Raw genomic sequence first — 22,376 nt, 5'->3', positions numbered from 1 at the left:
AAAAGAATAATGACTTTGTTTGTTTTGATCAAGTTATTAGCGAAAGAGAGAGAGTCGACGAAGAGAAATCGATCAAGTCAGTTAGGCCCTTATGAAAAATCATTGTCGAAATACTTATTTTGTGTGCCGCTCCTGGGCTACATTTCCTACCTTTCTGCTAATATTTGCCATGTCCAAGAATATATTTTAAAGTTTACCAATGAAAGTGGCAAAGCAGATGAAAAACGATAAATTTTGTTGCAAGACATTACTGGTGATATTATGTTGTTGAAACCGTATGACGTCACCACCTCCCCTTAAATTTTGTTTATTTGTTTGGCTTACTAACACAATCAAAAGCTGATTTCCTCCTCACCTTATATAAATCACATTGAGCTAGGAGCTGCTTTCGAGCTTCAAAAACATTCCATATTATTTAGTTGCATTTTTTTTTCAAAGCATTGGGAAAAGTTGTTTTTGTTCTTCATTTTCTTTCTCCCCCAGAAAAGAAAAACATAGAAAAGTGTTGCCAGTTTGATGACATCCAGTGTCATAAATGTGCCGGCGAGTGTGCCGAAAGTGTGCCGGCGAGTGTGCCGGGCACTTTGTGCCGAGTTTCCCACACTCAACCAAAACATCTTAGGAAGAACATAAATTGAACCTTATGATCCATCGAAAATGACAAAATTCTCGACTTCATTACGAACCTTATGAAAGTTTGATGGTCCAGAATAATATTCATGACAATACCTTATGAAATACGCATGATCGTAACCGATCTGAAAATTTTATAAGTTGTCCCTTACGTTTCTCATCACTTTTATTGATGTGAAAAAGTCTTAAGGACAACCTTATGAAATCAGAAGTGAGCATGATGGAGTACGTTGTGGCTGAACTCGCTCAGGATCATGATCGTGGAGCTTTTTTCTGATGTGCCAGTGGAGTGCAGTGAAATCTTCCTGCAAGTGCGACTGCGGACCAGTCGAGCTGTTGATCGTTGATCAAGAAAACTTCGAGAGATCATAAACGTAAGTGTTTTTTATTCAGTTGTTTCCCTTTTTACAATCATTTAATATTTTTACAGAGTCTTCACACTAAGATTCTGATTTTCCAGCTCAGTAAAATTTTCGCTGAGTTCTGTAATTTTTTCATCTTTTTACTGAGTTTTCAACAGCAGATTTAACTCGGTACACTCGGTAATCAATACCGTCTACCCCCGTTGGTTTGACCGCATCTAATCTGAACACTTTTTAATTTGACCCCCGCTAATCTGCACATCGTTCAAACTAAAAATTGTTCAAACGTCATTCTGCTCATGGAACGGGGTGAAACGGAGCGCAGAATCAAAACAAAACAGCAAAAAGGGTTGCCATCAGTGTGTTTTACGATGCCCACAGGGTTACTAGAAGTTCAAATTAAAAAATAAACCCCGTTGGTTTGCATGAGGTGCCGTTCAAACCAACGGGGGTAGACGGTATTTACCGTTCATCAGTAACGATATTTACCGTTCATCTGTAATTTTTGACAGTTCATTTGCAGAACTCGTTAACTTATTTACAGAGTATTCAGCAAAAGGGATAACCGAGCGTACCGAGTTAAATCTGCTGTTGAGAACTCAGTAAAAAGATGGGGAAAATACCGAGCTGATCTTAGTGTGTTGTTGGCATCTGCATTGTCAAACAAAATAACATTATCGGCAGCAGCAGAAATCGCCCAGGTGTCGGAGTCCGAGCCCTTGAGCGTACTAACGATTGGTGTCTTTAAACCAACGATTGTGTACTAATCATTTGAAATCTATTTCGTGAAATAAATTGTTTCTATTTAAACATTGTTTTTCAATTTTGCTATACCATGGACGATAGTTAAACCAGCATTCTTCTTCTCTTCTTCTGCATTCATGCAACGTTAGGTCGCCTATATGTAAATCATCTCGAACCAATTATAAAGTTCATACTAACATTAATAGGGATTTATAATTAGGAATTATGATTTTTTTAAACGCAATGCAGAACCCATATGGTTCTCATAAGATAATCTTAAGTTTATAAAATTCATATAGAAATTACTATAACTTTCATATGTAAAATGCACTGATAATCATAAGATTGTGTTACACTTTTTTCGTAATAAAAACGATTCTCATAAGACAAACTTATGATAATCATTCTGAGCTGTATACTGTCGAATTCATAAGATAAACATTAAATATTCATGGAGATACCTTATAGCAAAAAAACATAAGGTATTCTTACGATATTTGCTAGTTTCTTTCGCTGAGTGCACCCCCTGATCAAAACAAAACAAGCGAAAGGTTGCCAGATACACAAAAAATAATTAATCAACTGACAGCATGACTGCCAGCACGCTGGCACACTTCGGCACATCAGGGAAGATTCATTTATTACGTCCATCGTTTTTTGGGATTTCTAGACCCCCCTCCCCCCCTCTGTCACGCTATTTTCCTATACCTAATACACGTACTGTCACACTTTCTTGGACCCCCCCTCCCCCCAAAATGTTGGACGTAATTTTTGAACGTTCCCTCACCGGCACATTTGGCACAAAATGAAGTGTGCCGAGTTTCTCACCCCCTGATCTTCGTGAGGGTTCCTCCCTCGCTTTCGATCCGACCCTGTTCTCAACTGACAGCATGTCTCAAACAGCACTTGCGGTTTTTGATCGGGTTTCCACATCAGCTGTGCGTGTGAAGTTTGTTTTCTCGCGCATCTGCCAAACCCTTCAAAACGCAAAAAAGAGTGTCATTCGTTCGCGAAAAGAAAGAAAATCGCGACTGTTTACCTGCGAAAAAGATCACCAAAATCGTCTTTGTCCAATTTCCAATTTGGTTGGCCTTCGCCTATAGTGTTTGATCGAAAAATCAATAATCCACTGGTTGGTTGCGGGTGTGAATTTTGCACAACGAAGGGAACCATTGCGGGAGGGCCGCAAAGCTCAGCGCGATGGCATCCATCAACGACCTCCCAAACGAAATCCTGGAGTTTATTTTCGGTTTGATTCCGCCGTATCAGGATCTGGAACAATGCGCCGCGGTTTGCAAACGGTGGGCCTCGCTGGCCATGAGTGAGTATCTGATTGGACGTTCTATTGGACATCTTGATTTGACTCGATTGAATTCGCAGATGTGCAGATGCGGAAGAGGGCAACGCTTCAGAAGGGGCTGCTGGATTTCAATCTGTGCTGGCGGCGGGAGGTTCTGAACAGCCAAACTCCCAGCATCGCGGCTCGGTTTGCCCATGCCAGTTCGCTGCACCGGAACTCGATGTACGTGTTCGGTGGGGCGTCGTCGTACGATACGACTTTCAACGACCTGTGGCGGTTTGATTTGAGCCGTCGCGAGTGGATTCGGCCCATTTCGATGGGGACGTATCCTTCGCCGAAGGCCGGTGCTTCGCTGGTTTGCTACAAGGGACGGCTGGTGTTGTTCGGTGGCTGGAGACATTCGTACGCACCGTTTCAGCTGTGTACACTGTTCGACGAGTTGCATCTGTACAATATTGCGGATAATAGGTAAGCGGTTCATAGAGGGTAGGGACCCATGTAGCCACAGCTATGAAGGTGTTGGTATTCAGCATGCCCACGATATACACATTTGGAAAGGAAATGTGTACCTATATGTTTCTGCATTATCATTAAATTAAATTGATTTTTGTTGTTCTAGGTGGACCATTCACAATCTAGCGTTCGGGCCTCCGCCAATGACTGGTCACTCGGCCACGGTACATCGCAACAAAATGATCGTGTTCGGCGGCTATCAGAAAACAATGGAAAACTTGGGCACCTCGAACGACATCTGGGTGCTGGACTTGGAGAAGCTGGTCTGGAAGAGACCTCAGGTTTCGGAAATAAAGCCACCCGCTCGTTACGGTCAGTTTCAGATGGCAGTGGGAGAAGATCACATTTTGATCTTGGGAGGCACCGGCGGGGTCAATCGAATATTCAATGATGCATGGCTATTGGACATGAGGAATGATGTTTGGCGTTGGCGGAACGTTCAGATCCGGAACAAGAGGGGGACAGTAATACACAATTGGAGCTACCCGGCCTGCAATGTGGGGTCGAAAGTTATTGTGCTAGGACCAACCTCTCCCAATGATTTCCAAATCGTGCGACAGCACAGACCAGCGAATCAAGGATTGCATCCACCAAATCTCGGACGACCACGTCCGGCAAACCCGGGGGAACGACAGCGACCAGCAGAACCAAATATTCCGCCACGACAAAACCCAGTAAGGCCGCCATTACCTCCACCGCCGCCTGTTCCTGTGGTTCCCATGATCCCAGCAGTTCCAGCTCAAAGCGGACCACCCCGAGATCCGGAACCCAGACCAGGCCCTTCCAGAGTTCCCTCCCCAAATTCACACCTGGCCCCGATCGCTGGCCCATCCAGAGCCGTTCCTGCCATACGCAGTCCACTCTATCGTCACCAACAGGAAGACGATCGCATGCTGCCGAAACGTTTCAACGAGGCTCCCTCCGAGCATGGTCACATGGCCATGGCCGCTTTCAGTGTCCCACCAAGTAATCCCCCACCAGTGCACGCCTCTCGCGAACGTCAGCTGGAGCGTCTCCGCAAAATGGAAGAGAAAATATCCGCCATGCGAAGGGAGCAGAGAGAACAACAAGAACATGCCGCGGCCGTTGCAGCTGCCATCGCTGCTGCAGCCGTTGCCGCCCGTCACGCCTTGGAAGCTCCTCCCGTCACCCCGAAGCGTATCAAACGCAACGGGCTGGCAATCTACGTTTGTGATATCTCACAGCTGCTCACCAACGAAGAGCCCTCCATTGAGTGGCAGGAAACGAAAAACAGCGGCCTGATTGCCGGAGCTCCGGACCATTTTACCTTCTCGACCATGGTCAGCGGAAACGGGGAACTGATTGTGTTCGGGGGTCTCAACAAGAACCCCAAGTCGGAGAGTTCCAGCGTTACCAATGCGATTCACTTCCTGACGGTTCCGACGACGGTAGTTTGAATTGCACGCGCTGCGGCATGCTTTTCTTCATTTTTCGATTTAGAGCTAGATTCTATTGATTATTTTTCTTGTATTATATGAATATGGTATAATTGCTTTCTAAATTAACAATGTTTCGATAAGCTGTTTAAATAAAAACCTTTCCTCTCTTCGTTCATTTACGATGTTTTAATTCAACCCAAGTCTTGAATACTTTTCAAATTTCCTGAAGATATTAGAGACCTAGAATCAGGTTAACAATACCAATCGATCAATTTTTACTCTTCAATTTTACTCTTAAAAATTCTTGGCGTGGCTTCGTCATATTAAAATTGTTTGATGAAATAAATCTACCCATCATGTAGTAATGTTCAATGCCTTCTCAGAAATAACGATTTTAGGATATACAATTAAACTCCTATTCCAATTTATTTCATCGTCACTCTCTCCACTGCTGAAAGCCCGCCCAATATATTTACCTCTAGATATCGATGCCCTCTTGCTGGACCAGGATGGTTTTGATTTTCTGGAGCAGTTCCTTCTTGACGGTGTCCGGTATTAGGGCGCGGGCCTTCGGCGTCACTTGCTGCACCAGGGCGTCACAGTTGATGGAGTCCTGCTCTTTGATGGCTTCCCGGCACAGCAACCGCACCTGGTCGCTCCAACCGCAGGCATTGAGCCGAAGCCGCAGCAGATCCTTGAGCCTATGGTGATGGCGGAGGGGTTAGTATGTTAGTATCGATGAGCGGTTCTGAAGAAACCAGAGATACTCACTTTGATCGGTCGCCCTGGAGGATTGTCGTTTGATCCACGCTCTTGGTGAAGGTCATTGTTGCTTTACAGGAGATTCAACGACGCGGTTTCGCGAATTTAAAGATTGTTTCAGGACTACAAAGGACGCGAGATGGTCCAACAGCGTTGTTCGATGGCGTTTTGTTTTGATCGAACTCGAACCCGACTCCGACTCATGGACGGAGAGAGAACCGAGAGAAGAACTTGGAAAAGTTCTCTCACGCGGGTTTGACAGTTTGATGCTGTCAGTTGTTATACACTGAACGAAAATGCCCACCACTCAATGGATGAATCTTCATTCAAAGGTGTTATGGTTGCGATTTTTTCCGCAGTCAAGTTCGCAGATTGTGAACAATCCTCGGGTACCCACTTTACGTAATTTATGTTTAGTCCCTTACCGTCAGAGCTGTCAGATCAGTGTAACACGCTAAATATAATTTACACAAAAGGCAATTTACACGGAAAAAAATACACGGTTATGAAGATTATTGGGTACCGGACTGGACACACAAAATTTGATCGTTTTCTTTGGTACATCGAGGTCTTGAAATTAGTCTATGGTGTTACCGTCTACCCCCATTGGTTTGACCTCAGGGGGTGGGAAACTCGGCACAAAGTGCCCGGCACACTTTCGGCACACTCGTCGGCACATTTATGAAACTGGCTGTCACAGGGCTGTCATCAAACTGGCAACGCTTTTTTTATTTATTTTTTTTTCTGGAGCAGAAAAAAATGAAGAAGAATGTAACGAAAACAACTTTTTCTATATACTTTGCAAAAAATGCAACTGTTATCGAATGTTTTTGCAGCTCGAAAGCTGCAATTCCTTTCTAGCTGTGTTTTACGGGAAGCGTAACAAATAAGCACCTAAAGCGCTTGATTTATAGCTGCAGCATCAAGATCAAGTCTTCCTGATTCTATACTGAAATCAGGAGATCAGGCAGGAGATCAGGAGATTGCTTCTCAATCGGTTTTTGATTACAATAAATTTCAATAAAGATGCAAGAAACAGGATCAAAACAAAACAAGCGAAAGGTTGCCAGATACACAAAAAGGAATTAATCAACTGACAGCATGACTGCCAGCACGCTGGCACACTTCGGCTCGTTCGGCACATCACCGGCACATTTGGCACAAAATGAAGTGAGCCGAGTTTCTCACCCCCTGGATTCAAAAATAACGTCAAATATCGATTTTTGATTTCTACTCATCAAACCCGATCGATAAATATCCATATTGCATGGTATCATAGCTCATGACCGCCATCTTAGATTTACAGTCCGCCATCTTGGATTTCAAAATGGCGTAAATATCGATTTTAACTTCTACTTATCAAGCCCGATCGATGAATACTTATATTGCATGATATTAAAGTGCAAATCATCATTCCATGGCCGCCATCTTGGATTTATTGTCCGCCATCTTGGATTTATAGTCCACCATCTTGGATTTAAAAATGCCGGCAAATATCGATTTTTGACTTCTACTCATCAAGCCCGATCCATAGATATCCATATTGCATGGTATCATAGCTCATGCCCGCCATCTTGGATTAGGGCCCGCTATCCTGGATTAGGGTCCGGCGTCTTGGATTAGGGTCCGCCATCTTTGATTTCAAAATGGCATCATACATCGATTTTAACTTCTATTTATCAAGCCCGATCAATAGATGCTCATAATGCATAGTGTCATGGCTCAAATCACCATTCCATGGTCGCCATCTTGGATTATGGCGCGCCATCTTGAATTATAGTCCAACATTTTGAATTCTAAAATAACGTCGGATATTGATTTTTGACTTCTACTCATCAAGCCCGATCGATAGATACCCATATTGCATAATATCATAGCTTAATCCACCATTCCATGACCGCCATGTTGGGTTTATAGTCTGCCATCTTGGATTCCAAAATGGCGTCGGGTATTGAGTTTTGACCACCGACGAACCGACGTGAAAGTGATGATTCAAAACTGTCCCCCCCAAATTTAACGGTCAACCAGCGAAACGAGCGAACGCTTCTGTCAAATCAGCGCAGACACGAACCTCTTCCTATATGAATACACGGGGGTTTGGAATCATGCAATCAAAACAACGCGAGCCGTTATAGAGGAGGCGGTAGTGTTCGGCTATTTTTCATCATGGCGTCGGGGACAACAAATTTGAATTTATTTGTTCTAGCTGTCACGTCGGTTCGTCGGTGTTTTGACTTCTATCAGGGGGTGGGAAACTCGGCTCAAAGTGCCCGGCACACTCGCCGGCACACTTTCGGCACATTTATGACGCTGGCTGTTATCAAACTGGCAACACTTTTTTATGTTTTTTTTTTGGGGAAAAAGAAAATGAAGAACGAAAACAACTTTTATCAATACTTTGGAAAAAAATGCAACAAATATGGAATGTTTTTGAAGCTCGAAAGCTGCAAATTTCCTTCCTAGCTGTGTCTAAAGGCGTAACAAGAATGAGGACGCAAAGCGCTGGATTTCTTAGCTGCAGCATCAAGGTCAAGTCTTCCTGTTTCTATACTGAAATCAGGAGATAAGGATATTGCTTTTTAATCGATTTTTTATTACAATGAGCCATTTTACGAGACGTTTCCGATCAGCTGATCGCTCATTTCATGAATGAAAATTTGACAGGAGGTTGCGCCCAAGCCCGTGAGTGTTAATATCAATATCAACACTGTTGTCGTTTCGTAAAATAGACTACACTGCAAAAACTGCAAACATTTATTTCGTGTGAAAATACACATCGATCCAACTGGTCTTTCCACATATAAGTTTTATTAACTAAAATATAACCAAGATATTTGTTGTTTATGCTTTAGATTAGTTTCACAAATACTTGGTATGTGTTAACACCCATAGCAAAAATATATGTGAGTTCACACATAATAACAATGCTTAGCGTCAGTGTCAGCCGCCAGAGATGCGCAAAGTGAAAAAATGGCGACTGAGTGTAAACAGGTGCTGCAGGAATTGTTCAGTTATTTTACCTAAATCATCGCAGCTTCATTCCTTGGAGTACGAAATAGTCATCATCAATTGCTTCATGTCGATAAACACTTGGAAACTCGGACGAAGAGTGCAGTTTTGATCATCATTCGGAGCTGCAAAGTTGATCGATTGGCCTCTCACTGGTCGTGATCAATCAACCAACTTCCCAGTGCAATACGGTGTTTGGCTCTTTTTACCTGAGCTCCTGACTTGTTAATAAATCAATTTAACTGCATTGTGGATTTTTCATCACTGGTAAAACTTTTATTTTCCAAAAAAAAACATTTAAGCACAAGTATTGATTTTATTTGTCATTCAGTATGTTTTTATGTGTAATCACACATCAAAACGATTTATACCAAAAATATGTAATTATGTGTGATAACACATAAACATCATTTGTCCAGACAAATTGCAAAAATATATGTGTATGAAACATAAAATAAATATTTGCAGTTTTTGCAGTGTATAAATTTCAATGAAGATGCAGGAGCAAAACAAAACAAGCGAAAGGTTGCCAGATACACAAAAAGAAATTAATCAACTGACAGCATGACTGCCAGCACGCTGGCACACTTCGGCACGTTCGGCACATCACCGGCACATTTGGCACAAAATGAAGTGTGCCAAGTTTCTCACCCCCTGGATAATTCACTTTCGGGAGGGTGTTTTCGCTCAGTGTAGTTTGGCCTTGTGTGAAGCTCCGGCAGGAAGCTCACGAAAACCTGACCATCCCTAGCTCGGAAGATGTTTTCACGAAGAGACACGAAAAACACGAAGCATTTTTGTTGTGATCTCCAAATTCGCAACTTACCAGTGATGTCAGGTATGCAGACATTTCTGTAATCATGTAATTTTTTTACTGCTTTTTTTGTGGCCGTATTGAGACAGAGATTGATACAAGAATTTTTAAGTACAAATGCCTAGGTTTATTTTAGTTTTAGAATCGGATACAGACTTGGATCTACTTGGATACAATTTTTATTAAATACATCATATTCGCACGCATGATGCAGATTTCGAAAAGTCTAAGCACGGCTTTAAAAGTGGCAACACTGCGGCCGACCAAGTCGCAAAATAACACACAAATTTTCTCTAGTTTGCGGTGAATTTCCGTATGGTGCAATATTTTGGCTCTAGTTGATCAGAATTTTGAACAATTTTCCACCTGTTTTAAGTTTTTCTAACAGTATCGATATAAAATTGTAAGAATTAGTTGTAATACGTGTTGTGCATTATCAAGTTCAAGTGCGAATCATCAATAATGATGCACCGCCGCTAGTGGTCCAGCGTGGCACCCCCGTCAGTGAGCGCCATGGCCACTGGCAACAACGGCAAGGAAACCTTCCGGGAACGACAGGAAACGGAGCTGGAGGTGATTCGTTCCATTTACGAAACGCAGGTGGAAGATTTGCGCCCTACGACCGGCGGAAAATGGCGTCCGCTGGAGGTGCGAGTGAAGCTAACGCCGCAAAAGGGCTCGGCCCGGGAGATTTACGTCCGGACGGAGATGAAGGTGACGTGTCCCAGAAACTACCCGAAATAGTAAGTTCGGAAGGAAACATGGGGGATTAGAATGTTTTTTCAATGATTGTGTTTGGTTTCAGTCCGCCGAAAATCGAACTCGAAAACACAAGGGGTCTATCGGATGCGTTGGTACAGGAGCTGCTGGACATACTGAAGAAGCAAGCTGACCAACTGAAAGGCGAGGTTATGATCTATGAGTTGGCCGCAACGGTGGAGGGCTTCCTACATAAACACAATGCACCTCCGAAGGGGAGCTTCTACGACGAGATGTTGGCCAATCAGGAGAAGATTGCTCGCGATAGGTTGAATACGTTGAAGGCCGAAGAAGATCAACGCAAGCAAGTGATAAGGGATGAGCTGCAAAAGCGCAAGAAGGAATTGGAGAAGACGAGGCGGGAATCGAAACAGAGCATAAACGAGGCCAGCCCGATGCATCGTAGTATGAGCTCGTCGGACAACAGCGAGGGGAACAACTTCCGCGGGTTGGATTCTGTTTGTTTGGACCATCGAAGGAGTGAGACGTTGTTCTTCCGGGATGGGAAGAAAGTGGTCAAGGGATCCTGCTTGGGGCATTCGCAGCGCGGTTGTGTGGCTTATTCGGGTATTGACGTCCAGACGGGTCAGTTGCTGTATTTGTCGGAGTGGAACATCGATTTGGACAAGGAGGGTAAAACGATCTCCGGGAAAACCGCGGATGAAGTGGTCTACGAGCTGGAAAGGCAGATGGGTAATCTGACCAACTTGAGACACAAGAATTTGATTTCCTACGAGGGAGTGTACTGCAGGGTCGGAAAGGAAGGAATCGATGTATTTGTAGCGCAGGATTTCATCCTCGGAACAAGCGTTTTTACAATTTCCGGGTCTTTGGGTTGGTCCGCGGAAGGCGCTAGTATGGTGGCAAAAGGCATCTTGGAAGCTCTAATCTATCTGCACAATAATGGAGTTTCACACGACAATCTTTCGGATTCCTCGGTTTTCATCGACAACAGTGGTTCCATCAGAGTTGCAGATTTCAAACTAATTGCCTACATTCAGGAGCTCATTAATGGCCAGCAGTGTGTCCGGAGTGACCTTCCTGCTCTGGGGTCCCTAATTGAATCTCTGTTCACCGCTCATTCAGAAATGAAGGACTTCATCGATCGTTGCAAATCGGAGAGAACCATTTCCGCGTCGGATCTTCTGGAGCATCCGTTTCTTCGACCGATCCTGTTCCAGGACATTCCTAGGAAAAAGCATCATCCTCCTCGGGAACCAAAGCCGAATGAATTGCAGGTGAGTCATTTTACTGAGCCACGCAAATCGATCGAGGTTGATTATTCCCATTTTGATCGATACTTTTCCAGGTAGTTGATCGATCGAATCACACGATGCCTGCCTTCATGAGTACAAACTTGGCCGCGGAAAAATCTCGACTCCAAACGGAATTCGAAGTCCTCTCACACATCGGGAAAGGAGCCTACGGTGATGTGTTGAAAGTACGTAACATCTTGGACAACCGTCAGTACGCAATCAAGCGAATATTGCTGCCAGCTCGAAGCAAACAGTTCTACAAAAAGATGACCCGCGAGGTCGAACTGCTTTCCCGGCTGAACCACGAGAATGTGGTTCGATACTACAACAGTTGGGTCGAAGCGGTGAGTCCCGGCGATGAGCAGCAGAACGGCGTAGAATCCAGTTGCGATTGGTCGATCAGTGGAGGAAGTGTTCCGAAGCGTGTCCAAGCGCCGACCACCACCAAGGTCATCAAGAAGAACAACGATAAGAACGCGGAATGGGGACTGGATTGTATGGCTCTGGACTCGAGTAGCAGCGATGACGACGACGATGATGATGAGGACGACAGTTCCGATGGAATCGAATTCGTTGACTCGAACGGAGAGGTGGCAACGTATGGGAGTTTTAGCGAGGGTGTTACCGGTGATAAGGCCCGACCGGACAGTGCAGGCGGCGGAAGTCTCGAAGTTCTGTACATGTACATTCAAATGGAGTTCTGCGAGAAGAGCACGTTGAGGTTAGTGTAGACGTAACGGGGAATGTTTTTGACGTAGGACTACGTATCTCTTTTCTATACCGAGTGTCATTTCAATATTCTAAAAATCGAGACCGTTACGTTTGCAGGGGAGATTTTGAACACCTATTACTTAATTATTTATGAATTAATTTTCGATATGTTTACATCAAATGATAAGAAATATTGCCAACAATTCTGTCAATAGGAGGAAACTATTGATTTCAATCAAACAACTATTGCAAATTATTAATAACTCGAAGCCTGTCTTAGCCAACCAATAACACTCAAGCATCAAAACGATGCTTAGCGACACGACGCAAGTTATATAAGTGGCGCAAAACACTCATCTCAACCATTTTATCGGCACACAGAAGCGGACGGACACGAATTATTGCCGAGCAGCGAGATAGGTGGAAACAGCAAGATCCCAAAAAAAAAATCCGCGGATGAGTAAGTGGGTGGAACCGCTCTCTGTCCAATGAAGCATCGATTCTTTTCGGATCAATCGGCGACGGCGTCCAGCAGCAAAATCCAAAAGAAAATTTGCGAGATGGGTCTCTTTCGTTCGTTGGGGCCTCAAATCTTTCAGGGGTTTGATCGGCGGCGGCGCTGGCAACGGCAGCAGCAAAATCCAAAAGAAAATCCGCCCGATGGACGATTTTTGCGAGTGGCGTCGCTTTCGTCCGTCGGGGCCTCGATTCTTTCAGGGATTGAATGAAAAATCTATCTCTCGACGGACGAATAAGGTTGTACAATTACTTCTAAATGGCCATGTTTTGCCCTAAAAGTTTTTCTGCTTTCCAAAACTTAAGCTTTTCTATCCTATTATATTCAATTAGAAATGCACGAGCCTATATACTTTTCATAGCTTGCGCTGCAAACTGCATATTGTTCATTCGCAGAACATTTGCATGCAATTAGTCCTACGTCAGATTTCGGTTATGTCTCAGACATGACCTATCCCTAGTTTTTACGTTCTATGTTCAAGTCTCCGTAATGTACCTAATTTTCCTCATTGTCGTTCCAGAACCGCCATCGACTCCAATCTCTACGAAGACGTTGATCGCGTGTGGCGTCTGTTTCGGGAGATTGCAGAAGGTCTCAGCCACATCCACCAGCAAGGGATGATCCATCGAGATCTGAAACCGGTGAACATTTTCCTCGATTCGCGAGATCAGGTCAAAATCGGAGACTTTGGTCTGGCCACTACCAGTATTCTAGCCATTCAGAATCAGCATCAAGGTATGTATTTGTATGATCACTTCCAGCCAGTTGTTCTCTAAGATTCTGCGCTTACAGAACGTAGTCATCAAATAACTTCACTGGACATGGGAAACTCATTGACCGGCAAAGTTGGTACCGCTCTGTACGTAGCTCCCGAGCTCACCGGGAATGCTTCGAAGTCAACCTACAATCAAAAGGTTGACCTCTACTCGCTGGGCATCATCCTATTCGAAATGAGTACACCTCCACTGGCCACAGGAATGGAGCGGGTCAAAACTCTCATGGACCTCCGTTCGGATACGGTACGTTTCCCTGAGCACATCTCCAACGAGAGCAAGTATTCACAACAAATTCAAGTGATCCGATGGTTATTGAACCATGATCCCGGAAAAAGGCCCACCGCCGAGGAACTGCTCTCTTCCGAACTCGTTCCACCGATCCGCCTCGAAGCCGGAGAAATCCAGGACGTCGTTCGACATGTCCTGTCCAATCCTCAATCGCGTCACTACAAGCACTTGATAGCCCGGTGCTTCGCCCAAGAAAGCGATACAGTTTGCGAACTCAGCTACCATCTGGACATGGTACCGATAATTCCCCGATTCGATTACGTCAAATCCAAAATCATTGAACTTTTCCGGAAACACGGCGCCATCGAAGTGGTAACTCCCTTGCTCACCCCGTACACCAAATCCAACGCCCGGAACAATTCCGTAAAACTGATGACCCACTCTGGTAGTATAGTCTGTCTTCCGGACGATCTCCGAGTCCCATTTCTGCGTCACGTTGCCCTCAATGGCATCAAATTCATCCGGCGCTACTCGATCGGACGGGTCTACCGCGAAAAGAAGGTGTTCAACTTCCATCCAAAGCAGGTCTACGAATGCGCCTTCGACGTGGTCACTCCAAACCGCGGCAACCTGATCGTCGACGCCGAACTCATCCTGATCGCCAACGAGATTATGCGCGAACTCAACCTGCTCGATCCTTCGCGAAACGTGTTCTTCCGGATAAACCACATCAGCCTTCTCCGATCCATCCTACTACACTGTAACGTACCCCCGGACAAGTACAAGGAACTATTTGAAATTGTCCTGGACTTCTTCGACGCTAAAATCTCCAAGTTCCAACTGATCGCCTCCGTCAGCAGTCAAATCACCCAACCCGGAATCAAAGTCAACACCGGTTACCTGTGTGAAGCCCTGCAGAATGAAATGTCCCTGTCGCAGCTCAACGGAACCCTGCTGAAAACGCTGAACAAAGGCCGCGGTGAGGCAGCCGCCCTGGCCAAGGTAGCCATCCGAGAGCTGGAAATGGTTGCCTCGTTGGCCCAAGGCCTCGGAGTGCAGATACCGATGGTCGTCTGCCCCGGGCTGCCGGTCAACTACGAACGGGCCAGGGGAGGTGGCGTCGTTTGGCAGCTGGTCGGCGAGTTGAAGGCCAAGAAGAAGAATCCACTGACGACAATCGCTGCCGGTGGTCGATACGACACGAAGCTTGCGGAATTCCAGTAAGTTCGATATGCGGCACAACCTAGGTGACAAGTAGTAATCAATTTCTCGAACATTTCAGAATATCCGGAATCAGTAACGGGCTGCAAGTTCCCAAGGTCGAGCTCAGCGGTGCCGGGTTCAGTTTCCACCTGGACAAGCTGGTTTACGCTCTCGGTCCGACGTGCGGTTGTGAACCAGTTGAAGTCATGATCAGCATAACCGGATCACGCCCCCCTTTGAAAGAAGTAGTCCAAATTCTTCGTTCCCTCTGGTCCCATGGCATCAAAACCGGAATACTGGAAGGTACCATTTCGATGGAGGAATCCGCCAAAGAAGTTGGGGCAAACGTGGTGGTGATGCTCGGTGAAGGCGGTGAGTTGCGAGTTCGCACTTGGAGCCACGATCGCTTCCAGGAGTGCCACGTAACTCGTCCGGAGCTGTTAGGTTACATTCTCAAAATACTCCGTCCGGACCCATCGGCCAGTGAGGTAGCGACAGCCCTGCAGAACGTGGCCCTAACGAGTTCCACTTCGACCAAAAACGTCCCCTCGTTGGGTACCCAGAACGCGAACAACAGCACTCCATCGCTGGATCTCATTTTCCTCACCTCGGAAAAGGTGAACAACAGTAAGAAACGACGGTACGAAAATCAGGTCGAGCACAGGCTATCTCCGGTGCTGTCCAAGTTCCAGAGAAAGGAGAAGATATCCCTTATTATGGTTGACTTGCCGAATGCGCCACTTCGGGGATTGATCGGACTAATCGATCCGACCGAGTGCAGCAACGACGAAGGTTCCCCGAACTCGGTCGAGCTGAAGTCCCTGATCGAGCGATTCCCCAAGTACAAACGGAACATCATGGAAATCTACAGCGAGATTGTAGATATTTTCAGTGAGAGCAAAGCCATGCCGGTGGTTGGAGTCTACAGCGTGGTAGATTCCTTCTGTCGGCTTATATTGTAGATGCCGTTTTAGTCCTAACGTTAAAGGTAGGTCCTATGTAAGAATATAGATGTCGAATCAATTTTAAATACCTAAGTATATTCTGGTGTGTTGATTTGATTCGAAAGCCCTGACATACATACATTCATTTGTTCAACGTCACATTTATGATAACAGATGATCATCAACACTACACCACAATGCTCGATGCTTGACAGATCTCGTTCTATCTTTTCTCTTTCCCTCCACCCATTTTGATTGCTGTCGTCCTTATTCATGATTTCCCACAGATGGCTCCAAGCTGTCGATATTGTCGTATGCCGCTTTGAAATCGATCTACATGTGATGAGTTGGGACCTGGTTTTCACGGCATTTCTTGGGAATTAGCCGTACGGCGATGATCTGGTCCGTTGTCGATCGATCGTTGATGCAGCCGATTTGACAACTTCCCGTGAACTCATTGATCTGTGCATCTTTTGATGAAAACACCAAATACTCATAAACCGGGTTCATTCACACATTATTTCTGAGATTCCATCAGGAACTGCTCCAGGATTCTTCTAGGGTTTTTTCCTGGAATTCCTTGAGGAATTTCTTCTGGGCATGCTTTTTACGATTTCTCCCGTGATTATTTTTGGATTTTTTCATGTATTCTTGATTGAATGATACTTTTAGGTATTTCTGGATTTAGTTCAGGGATACCTTCATTGATTTCTCAAGGAAAAAAAAATACTGGGTTTTTAAGGCTTTCTTCAGGGATTTCATCGGAAAATCTTCAGAGATTCCTAACGGGATTTCTTTATTGATTTCTTCTAATACTTTTCAATGGATTTAGAATCCTTCCAGGATATTTTCTGGGATTTCCTCAAAGGAACCTTGCTGGGTTTTGTTTAGGGATTTCTCCTGGGATTCCTTCAAGTATTCCTCCAGAATTCTGGAATGCCGTTAGAAATTCCTTCTGGGGTCCCGTCATTGATTCCTCCTGGGCTCCATATAGAGATTTCTACATAGAATTCTTCCGGGATTTGTTCAAGGATATTTTCCGGATGGATATCGTGGTTACTGCCGATTTTTTTTTTCTCGATTTTTCCCGAGATTGCGCCAGGGATTCCTCCAGAATTCTTTCTGGGTTTCCCGGATTGCTTTAAATATTTTTCGTGGGCTGCTTTCGGGGATTCCATCCGGGATTTATTCTTTGATTTTGTACAGGTTCTCTTTAGATTCCTCCTGAGATTCATTCAGAGATAAATTAGACGCGAACGTACATTAATAACACAAATAAAACTTTATTAAAAGAACGAACTAAAACGTGCATGCATTCGCGGGAAGCGCGCGGACTATTTACAATGGCTGATTTTGTTGTAGTTTTTTATGCTTTCGCGCATCTACGGGTAGCAGTCAAGCTGCAACCAGTGCAGTGAGCATAGCAATGTTGGTGGTGATAGCGAGTGGTTGACCACTAGGTTGATCCAGTGCTTCCCAACAGAGATTCTTTCAGGGATTTTTCCTGAAACTTTCTCAGGGGTTCTGAGATGCTTTCGGGAATTTTTCCAGGGATTTCTTCCGGGATTCTTACAAAAATTCCTTCAATGATTCTTTCAGGGAATTCTCCTTGGTATTTTCGGAAACATTTCAAGGATTCCTCCAGGAAATGTAAAAAAAACTCCTTTTGAGACTTTTCAGAGATTACTCCAACATTTTACCAGGCTTCCTTCAAGAATTCCTCTCAGGATTCCTTCATTGAGTTCTACCGGGATTCCTTCATTGATTCTTTCCGGGTTTCTTTTAGGGATTTCTCCCGAGGAAAGGATACCCTCCGGGATTCTTTAATGTTTTTTTTTCCGGATTCCATAATTGATTTCTCTCGAAAATGATTCCGGAATTCTAACAAGAGATTTATTTAGGGATTCCTGCGAGAATTCCAGCATTTTTACATTTATATTCATTTATTTCCTTTAGAGATTTCTCCTTGGATTCATTCAGGAAGTATTTCCGAGATGATTTCTCCAGTAATCCTTTCGTGATTACTTCCTAAATTTCTCTTGGAGTTCCTTCAGAGATTCCTCCAGGATTCTCTCAGGAACTCTTCTTTAGATGCTTTCAAGGATTACTCAAGGAGTCTTTCACGGATTTACTCCCGAGATTCTTTCAGGCAGATGAAACTTAACGCAGCGTTTTTTATAACATTGGGATTAGAAAATAAAAACTGATATTCTTTGATATCCTTGTCGGGTTTCTTAAAAACTTTTGTTAGACAATGCATTTGATATAAGTCAGATTTGAAAAGTCTTCAATATTTCCTGAAAATCTTTAAAGATCGTAGCATCTTGTCGTTTACAAGAAATTCTCCTAGTCTTTTCAAATGCCACTATCGTCTTCCGGCGGTTAGATCAATTCGAAATAAAATATAATTTCACGATCCCATGGATGTCATCTTTGACCGACACCACATCCAAAGATTCCCATTTGATTGTGTCACATTTTAATTTCTATTGCAATAATTAAAATTCTACTCACCATCCTCGTCATCGTCCTCTTCCTCTCTCCGCAAACTGCCAAACAGTTTCGATGGAATCGCCTGCTTCTCGACGGGCATTTTCTTGCTAACGTCCTCTTCCTCAGCACCTTCTTCACCTTCAGCTTCCTCATCGTCCTCATCATCCTCGTCGTCGTCGATGTCGATTTCGTCCGGGTTGACCACCTTGTCCTCCTTCTTCGACCCGCCTTGGGTCTCCCCCCGAACGAACATGATGTTCCCCCCGCTGGCTCCAACCGCCGCGATCGCTCTGGCGCTGGTTTCCGCCGCCTTGGCCTCCAGTGCCCGCATGGCATCCCGCGGTTCCGTACCACCGGCACCGGTCACCGCCGAGTTGATCAACGTGGCCGACATCATGTTGATCTGGGTGTTGTACGTCGCCTGGATCGAGCGCTTGATCCGGAGCATCTCCCGCATGGTGTCCTCGTTTCCGTGGCGGATTTCGAACTCCTTCCACGTCTGCCAGAAGTCGGCCGTTATCCTGGGGTCGCACATCTGACTGCAGTGCGCGTAGATGGCCCGGGCTCGATCGATTTCGCCGAGTTTGGTTTCCATCTCGGCGAAAAGGGAACACATCTGGCGCGACTGGGCCTCTGGAAGGACCTCGATGGCCTTCTCGTAGATCTGGCGCGTTCGAGGGATTCCGTAGATTTCGGCGGCTTTCTTGATGTAGAGATTGAACATGGCGAACGCTTCGTCCTCTTTGACGGCGGTCGTGGCTCGTTCGTAGACGGCCATGGCGTGGCGGGCGAGGCCGTGGTCCTCCTCGAGTTTGGCGTAGAGGAGGTACAGGTTTTTGGCGAGTTCCGGGGGGCAACCGTCGAGGCATTGTTCGAACAAGTCACGTGCGCGTTCGAGCTTCTGTCCGCCGTAACGTTTGAGGAACTTGGTCAGATAAGTGTTCCAGATGTCGTACACGTTCGGCCATTTGAAAAGCGAGATGCCTTTCTCGTAGGCCTTGAATGCTTCCTCGAAGTAATTGTGTTCTTCCAGGAACAATCCATAGTTGATGATGATTTGAGGGGTGCAAATCTTCAAATCAATGATTCGATCGTAAACTTGCTTGCAGGTTTGGAAGGTTCCAAAAGATTCCTCTAGATCGGCGTACATGGACCAGAGTTTCAGCGATTTGTAGACGCGCATTTGAACCGTCTCCGTGTCATCGTGATAGGCCACCTTTCGTTTGGGCATTGCTGTGGCTCGTTGCATGATTTTCAGCGCGTTGTCGAAGTTTTCCGCGCGGATCTCCATCTCGGCCCACTCGCACCAAACGCTAGCCAGTTCGTCCACTTTGAGGTAATCAACTTGAACCGCTTTCTCAAACACAATACGGGCATCGTCCAGCTGCTTGTTCTTTTCGTAGAATTTAGCGAACTCTACCCAAAGCGTGTATAGCTTTCCCACTGCCAACTTCGGTTGCACCGTGTGGACAGCTTCCGTGTACGTGTTGATTATTTCATGAGGCTTTCCTTCGTACAGTTCAACGCGTTTGTGCCACTCAGCTACATTGTGTGGATTCTGTCGAAGCAGAACACTGTTTAACAACAGCAATCGACGTTCCATAAGATATTCAAACCGCGCCATCAGCAATTCCACGTCGATTTCGTCTGCTTCCGTCGGAGTCGGATTCTTGGCCATTTCTTCCATCACCTTGCTCAAACTCAACTCCTCGAACTGAGCGTACGCATCGAACACCTGACTAAAATCCCGGACCGTCGTTACGGTTTGAATAGCTTCCTCGTAGATATCCCTCGCCCTATCGAACAATCCGCTTCTCACGTAGTAATCCGCCAGCGAGTTCCACAAGTGCCCCAGCTGATCCGTGTACCGTCTCAACCCTCCTCGAATAATTGCATCCACATTCAGCGAGTGCACCTTATCCGGATTCTTCGAAATCAGCTCACACAACTCGTTCCACAGCTGATGATTCGATTTCCCGTGCTTCGAAACGAAGTTTTCATTGTCCACGATGCTGGCCAACTGCTGCGCCGCCTCATCCAGATGCCCGATCCCCGTCAAAAACTCCACATACTCCTCCGCATCCTCCGGACAAAGCTTTAAATACCTCCGCCAAACCCGAACCGCCGTTTCCGGGATGTCAAACTTCCCCAGAAACTGCAAATAGAGTGGCCAAATTCTCTGATGCTGCGTGATCGGCAGCGCCCGCAACGCCCTATCGAATACCTGCCGAGTCCGCGTAATTCGACACTGCCCCGTCATAAACGAACAGTAATCCATCCAAATCCGCGGCATTTTGTGCATAAACACCAGCGCCCGCTCGAAAGCATTGTTCACCTCCTCGTATTCCGGATCGGTCACGCACTTCCCCTTGACCTGCCGTCGCAGCGTTTTCAAATAATTGTACCACAGTTTGTACGATCCGGGCAGTTCCTTGAGTGCCCGCTCGAACACCGTGTTGATCACGAACTTGGGCGCGTTCCGTTTGTGTTCCACGTAGCGCATCCAGTGCTTGACCGAGTACGCGTTGCGGAGGATTTCCTCCTCGTACGGGAGGTCTTCCTCGTTCTGGATCACAGGGGGAGAGGGAAACGGTGTGGTTAGCCAAAGAGCGTCTTTGATTTTTCGATAAAATACGCATACTTACAAAGAATACATCCGCCAGATTCACTTCCGATGAAATCGGCATTGTTGGTTGACGATTTGAGTCTGTTTAATTTATGTTTCAATTAAAATTAGGCGGAAAAATTAAAGATTAACTGCACTTTCCACCAATTTTTGGTGTGATTTCAAAACGTTTGTTTTTTTTTCTTTCTCGCTTTTGGCGCAGACCTTTGATGGTCCATAACAACCAAGTCTTGTATGTGTGACTACAAGGCGTCACTATAGCGTAACTTTCGACCGATGTCAACTTATTTTCCTCCTCATTTTAGTGCCGGGTGTTTTATGTAAATGTCAAATCATAGATTAAAATTTAAAGAAATTTTTTCCTTTCCACGAATCAGTAGAAACTCAAACATTAATTCCTGTTTCTCCAATAAATTGTGCTATTTGTTTAATTTTTTTGAAGTCAGTGTTAGCTAGAATACTTACAATATTATGCTTTTGCTTGAAATCCGAAGTGACCGATGGTGCGAAAATTGACTTTTAACCTACTTAGAAATGTCGCAACTCAATTTGGATTAGTGCATATTGTAGCTCCTAATTAGCTTAATGATGCGCAACAGAAAAAATAGATTCAAATTTACTTCGCAGCTGCAACTTCGCATGTGCTTCTAGCGACGACTTCGATTTGGTGGTGCGACGATAATATCTTCTCTGTTTTGTATTATGCTTTTGCTTGAAATCCGAAGTGACCGATGGTGCGAAAATTGACTTTTAACCTACTTAGAAATGTCGCAACTCAATTTGGATTAGTGCATATTGTAGCTCTTAATTAGCTTAATGATGCGCAACAGAAAAAATAGATTCAAATTTACTTCGCAGCTGCAACTTCGCATGTGCTTCTAGCGACGACTTCGATTTGGTGGTGCGACGATAATAATACCGGGTATTTATTTCGAATGTTATCAAATTTAGCGCAATAGTGTAAAATGTGGATGATGTCTTCTCTGATGTTACAGTGATCACACTTATCGTTAGGTATTAGTCCCCAGTTGTTTAGTCTGTCTTTTGTCGCTAAATGTCCAGTCCTTAATCTATTTATTGTAATTGTGTGGTGTGTAGGAAGTTTAATTTCTGAAAACCATGGCCTGTTTCTAACATCTTGTTCTATTTTATAATGATAAATTCCCTTTTCCTCTGATATACTTTTGTATCTTTGATTCCAATAACATCTAGTCTCAATTTTCAAATTTAAAATCAAATCATCTTTGGTTAAAGGAGTGTTTTCTATCTGTTGTCTATCTGTTCCCAGTTTTGCTGCTAAATCAGCTCTATCATTACCTACTAACC

At 44.9% G+C, this 22,376-nt stretch overlaps 4 protein-coding genes across 4 annotated transcripts; 2 read left to right on the top strand and 2 right to left on the bottom strand.

The window, feature by feature from the left end:
* Positions 1-2,675: 2,675 nt before the first annotated feature.
* LOC109432315 (F-box only protein 42) lies at positions 2,676-5,127 on the top strand. Its single transcript, XM_019708655.3, has 3 exons — positions 2,676-3,060; positions 3,120-3,507; positions 3,659-5,127. Exons 1-3 carry the CDS (start codon positions 2,940-2,942, stop codon positions 4,968-4,970), a joined length of 1,821 nt encoding a protein of 606 aa, XP_019564200.3. The 5' UTR covers positions 2,676-2,939; the 3' UTR covers positions 4,971-5,127.
* Positions 5,128-5,354: 227 nt separating this feature from the next.
* Positions 5,355-5,929, bottom strand: LOC109432316 (enhancer of yellow 2 transcription factor). Its single transcript, XM_019708656.3, has 2 exons — positions 5,724-5,929; positions 5,355-5,653 (listed from the first exon to the last, which is right to left on the bottom strand). The coding sequence occupies exons 1-2, from the start codon at positions 5,777-5,779 to the stop codon at positions 5,431-5,433; spliced, it is 279 nt and encodes a 92-aa protein (XP_019564201.1). The 5' UTR covers positions 5,780-5,929; the 3' UTR covers positions 5,355-5,430.
* Positions 5,930-9,776: 3,847 nt separating this feature from the next.
* LOC134289571 (eIF-2-alpha kinase GCN2-like) lies at positions 9,777-16,024 on the top strand. Its single transcript, XM_062855562.1, has 6 exons — positions 9,777-10,280; positions 10,343-11,534; positions 11,606-12,273; positions 13,301-13,515; positions 13,573-15,004; positions 15,067-16,024. The coding sequence occupies exons 1-6, from the start codon at positions 10,051-10,053 to the stop codon at positions 15,947-15,949; spliced, it is 4,620 nt and encodes a 1,539-aa protein (XP_062711546.1). The 5' UTR covers positions 9,777-10,050; the 3' UTR covers positions 15,950-16,024.
* Positions 16,025-18,393: 2,369 nt separating this feature from the next.
* LOC109432314 (pre-mRNA-splicing factor syf1 homolog) lies at positions 18,394-21,242 on the bottom strand. Its single transcript, XM_019708653.3, has 2 exons — positions 21,070-21,242; positions 18,394-20,990 (listed from the first exon to the last, which is right to left on the bottom strand). Exons 1-2 carry the CDS (start codon positions 21,109-21,111, stop codon positions 18,438-18,440), a joined length of 2,595 nt encoding a protein of 864 aa, XP_019564198.3. The 5' UTR covers positions 21,112-21,242; the 3' UTR covers positions 18,394-18,437.
* Between the last annotated feature and the right edge of the window lie 1,134 nt (positions 21,243-22,376).

The sequence above is a fragment of the Aedes albopictus genome, chromosome 3, assembly GCF_035046485.1.
Source record: "Aedes albopictus strain Foshan chromosome 3, AalbF5, whole genome shotgun sequence".
Classification (NCBI taxonomy): Eukaryota; Metazoa; Arthropoda; class Insecta; order Diptera; family Culicidae; genus Aedes; species Aedes albopictus.
The sequence above is the reverse complement of the archived record's forward strand: the minus strand, read 5'-3'. Positions and strand labels throughout refer to the sequence as shown.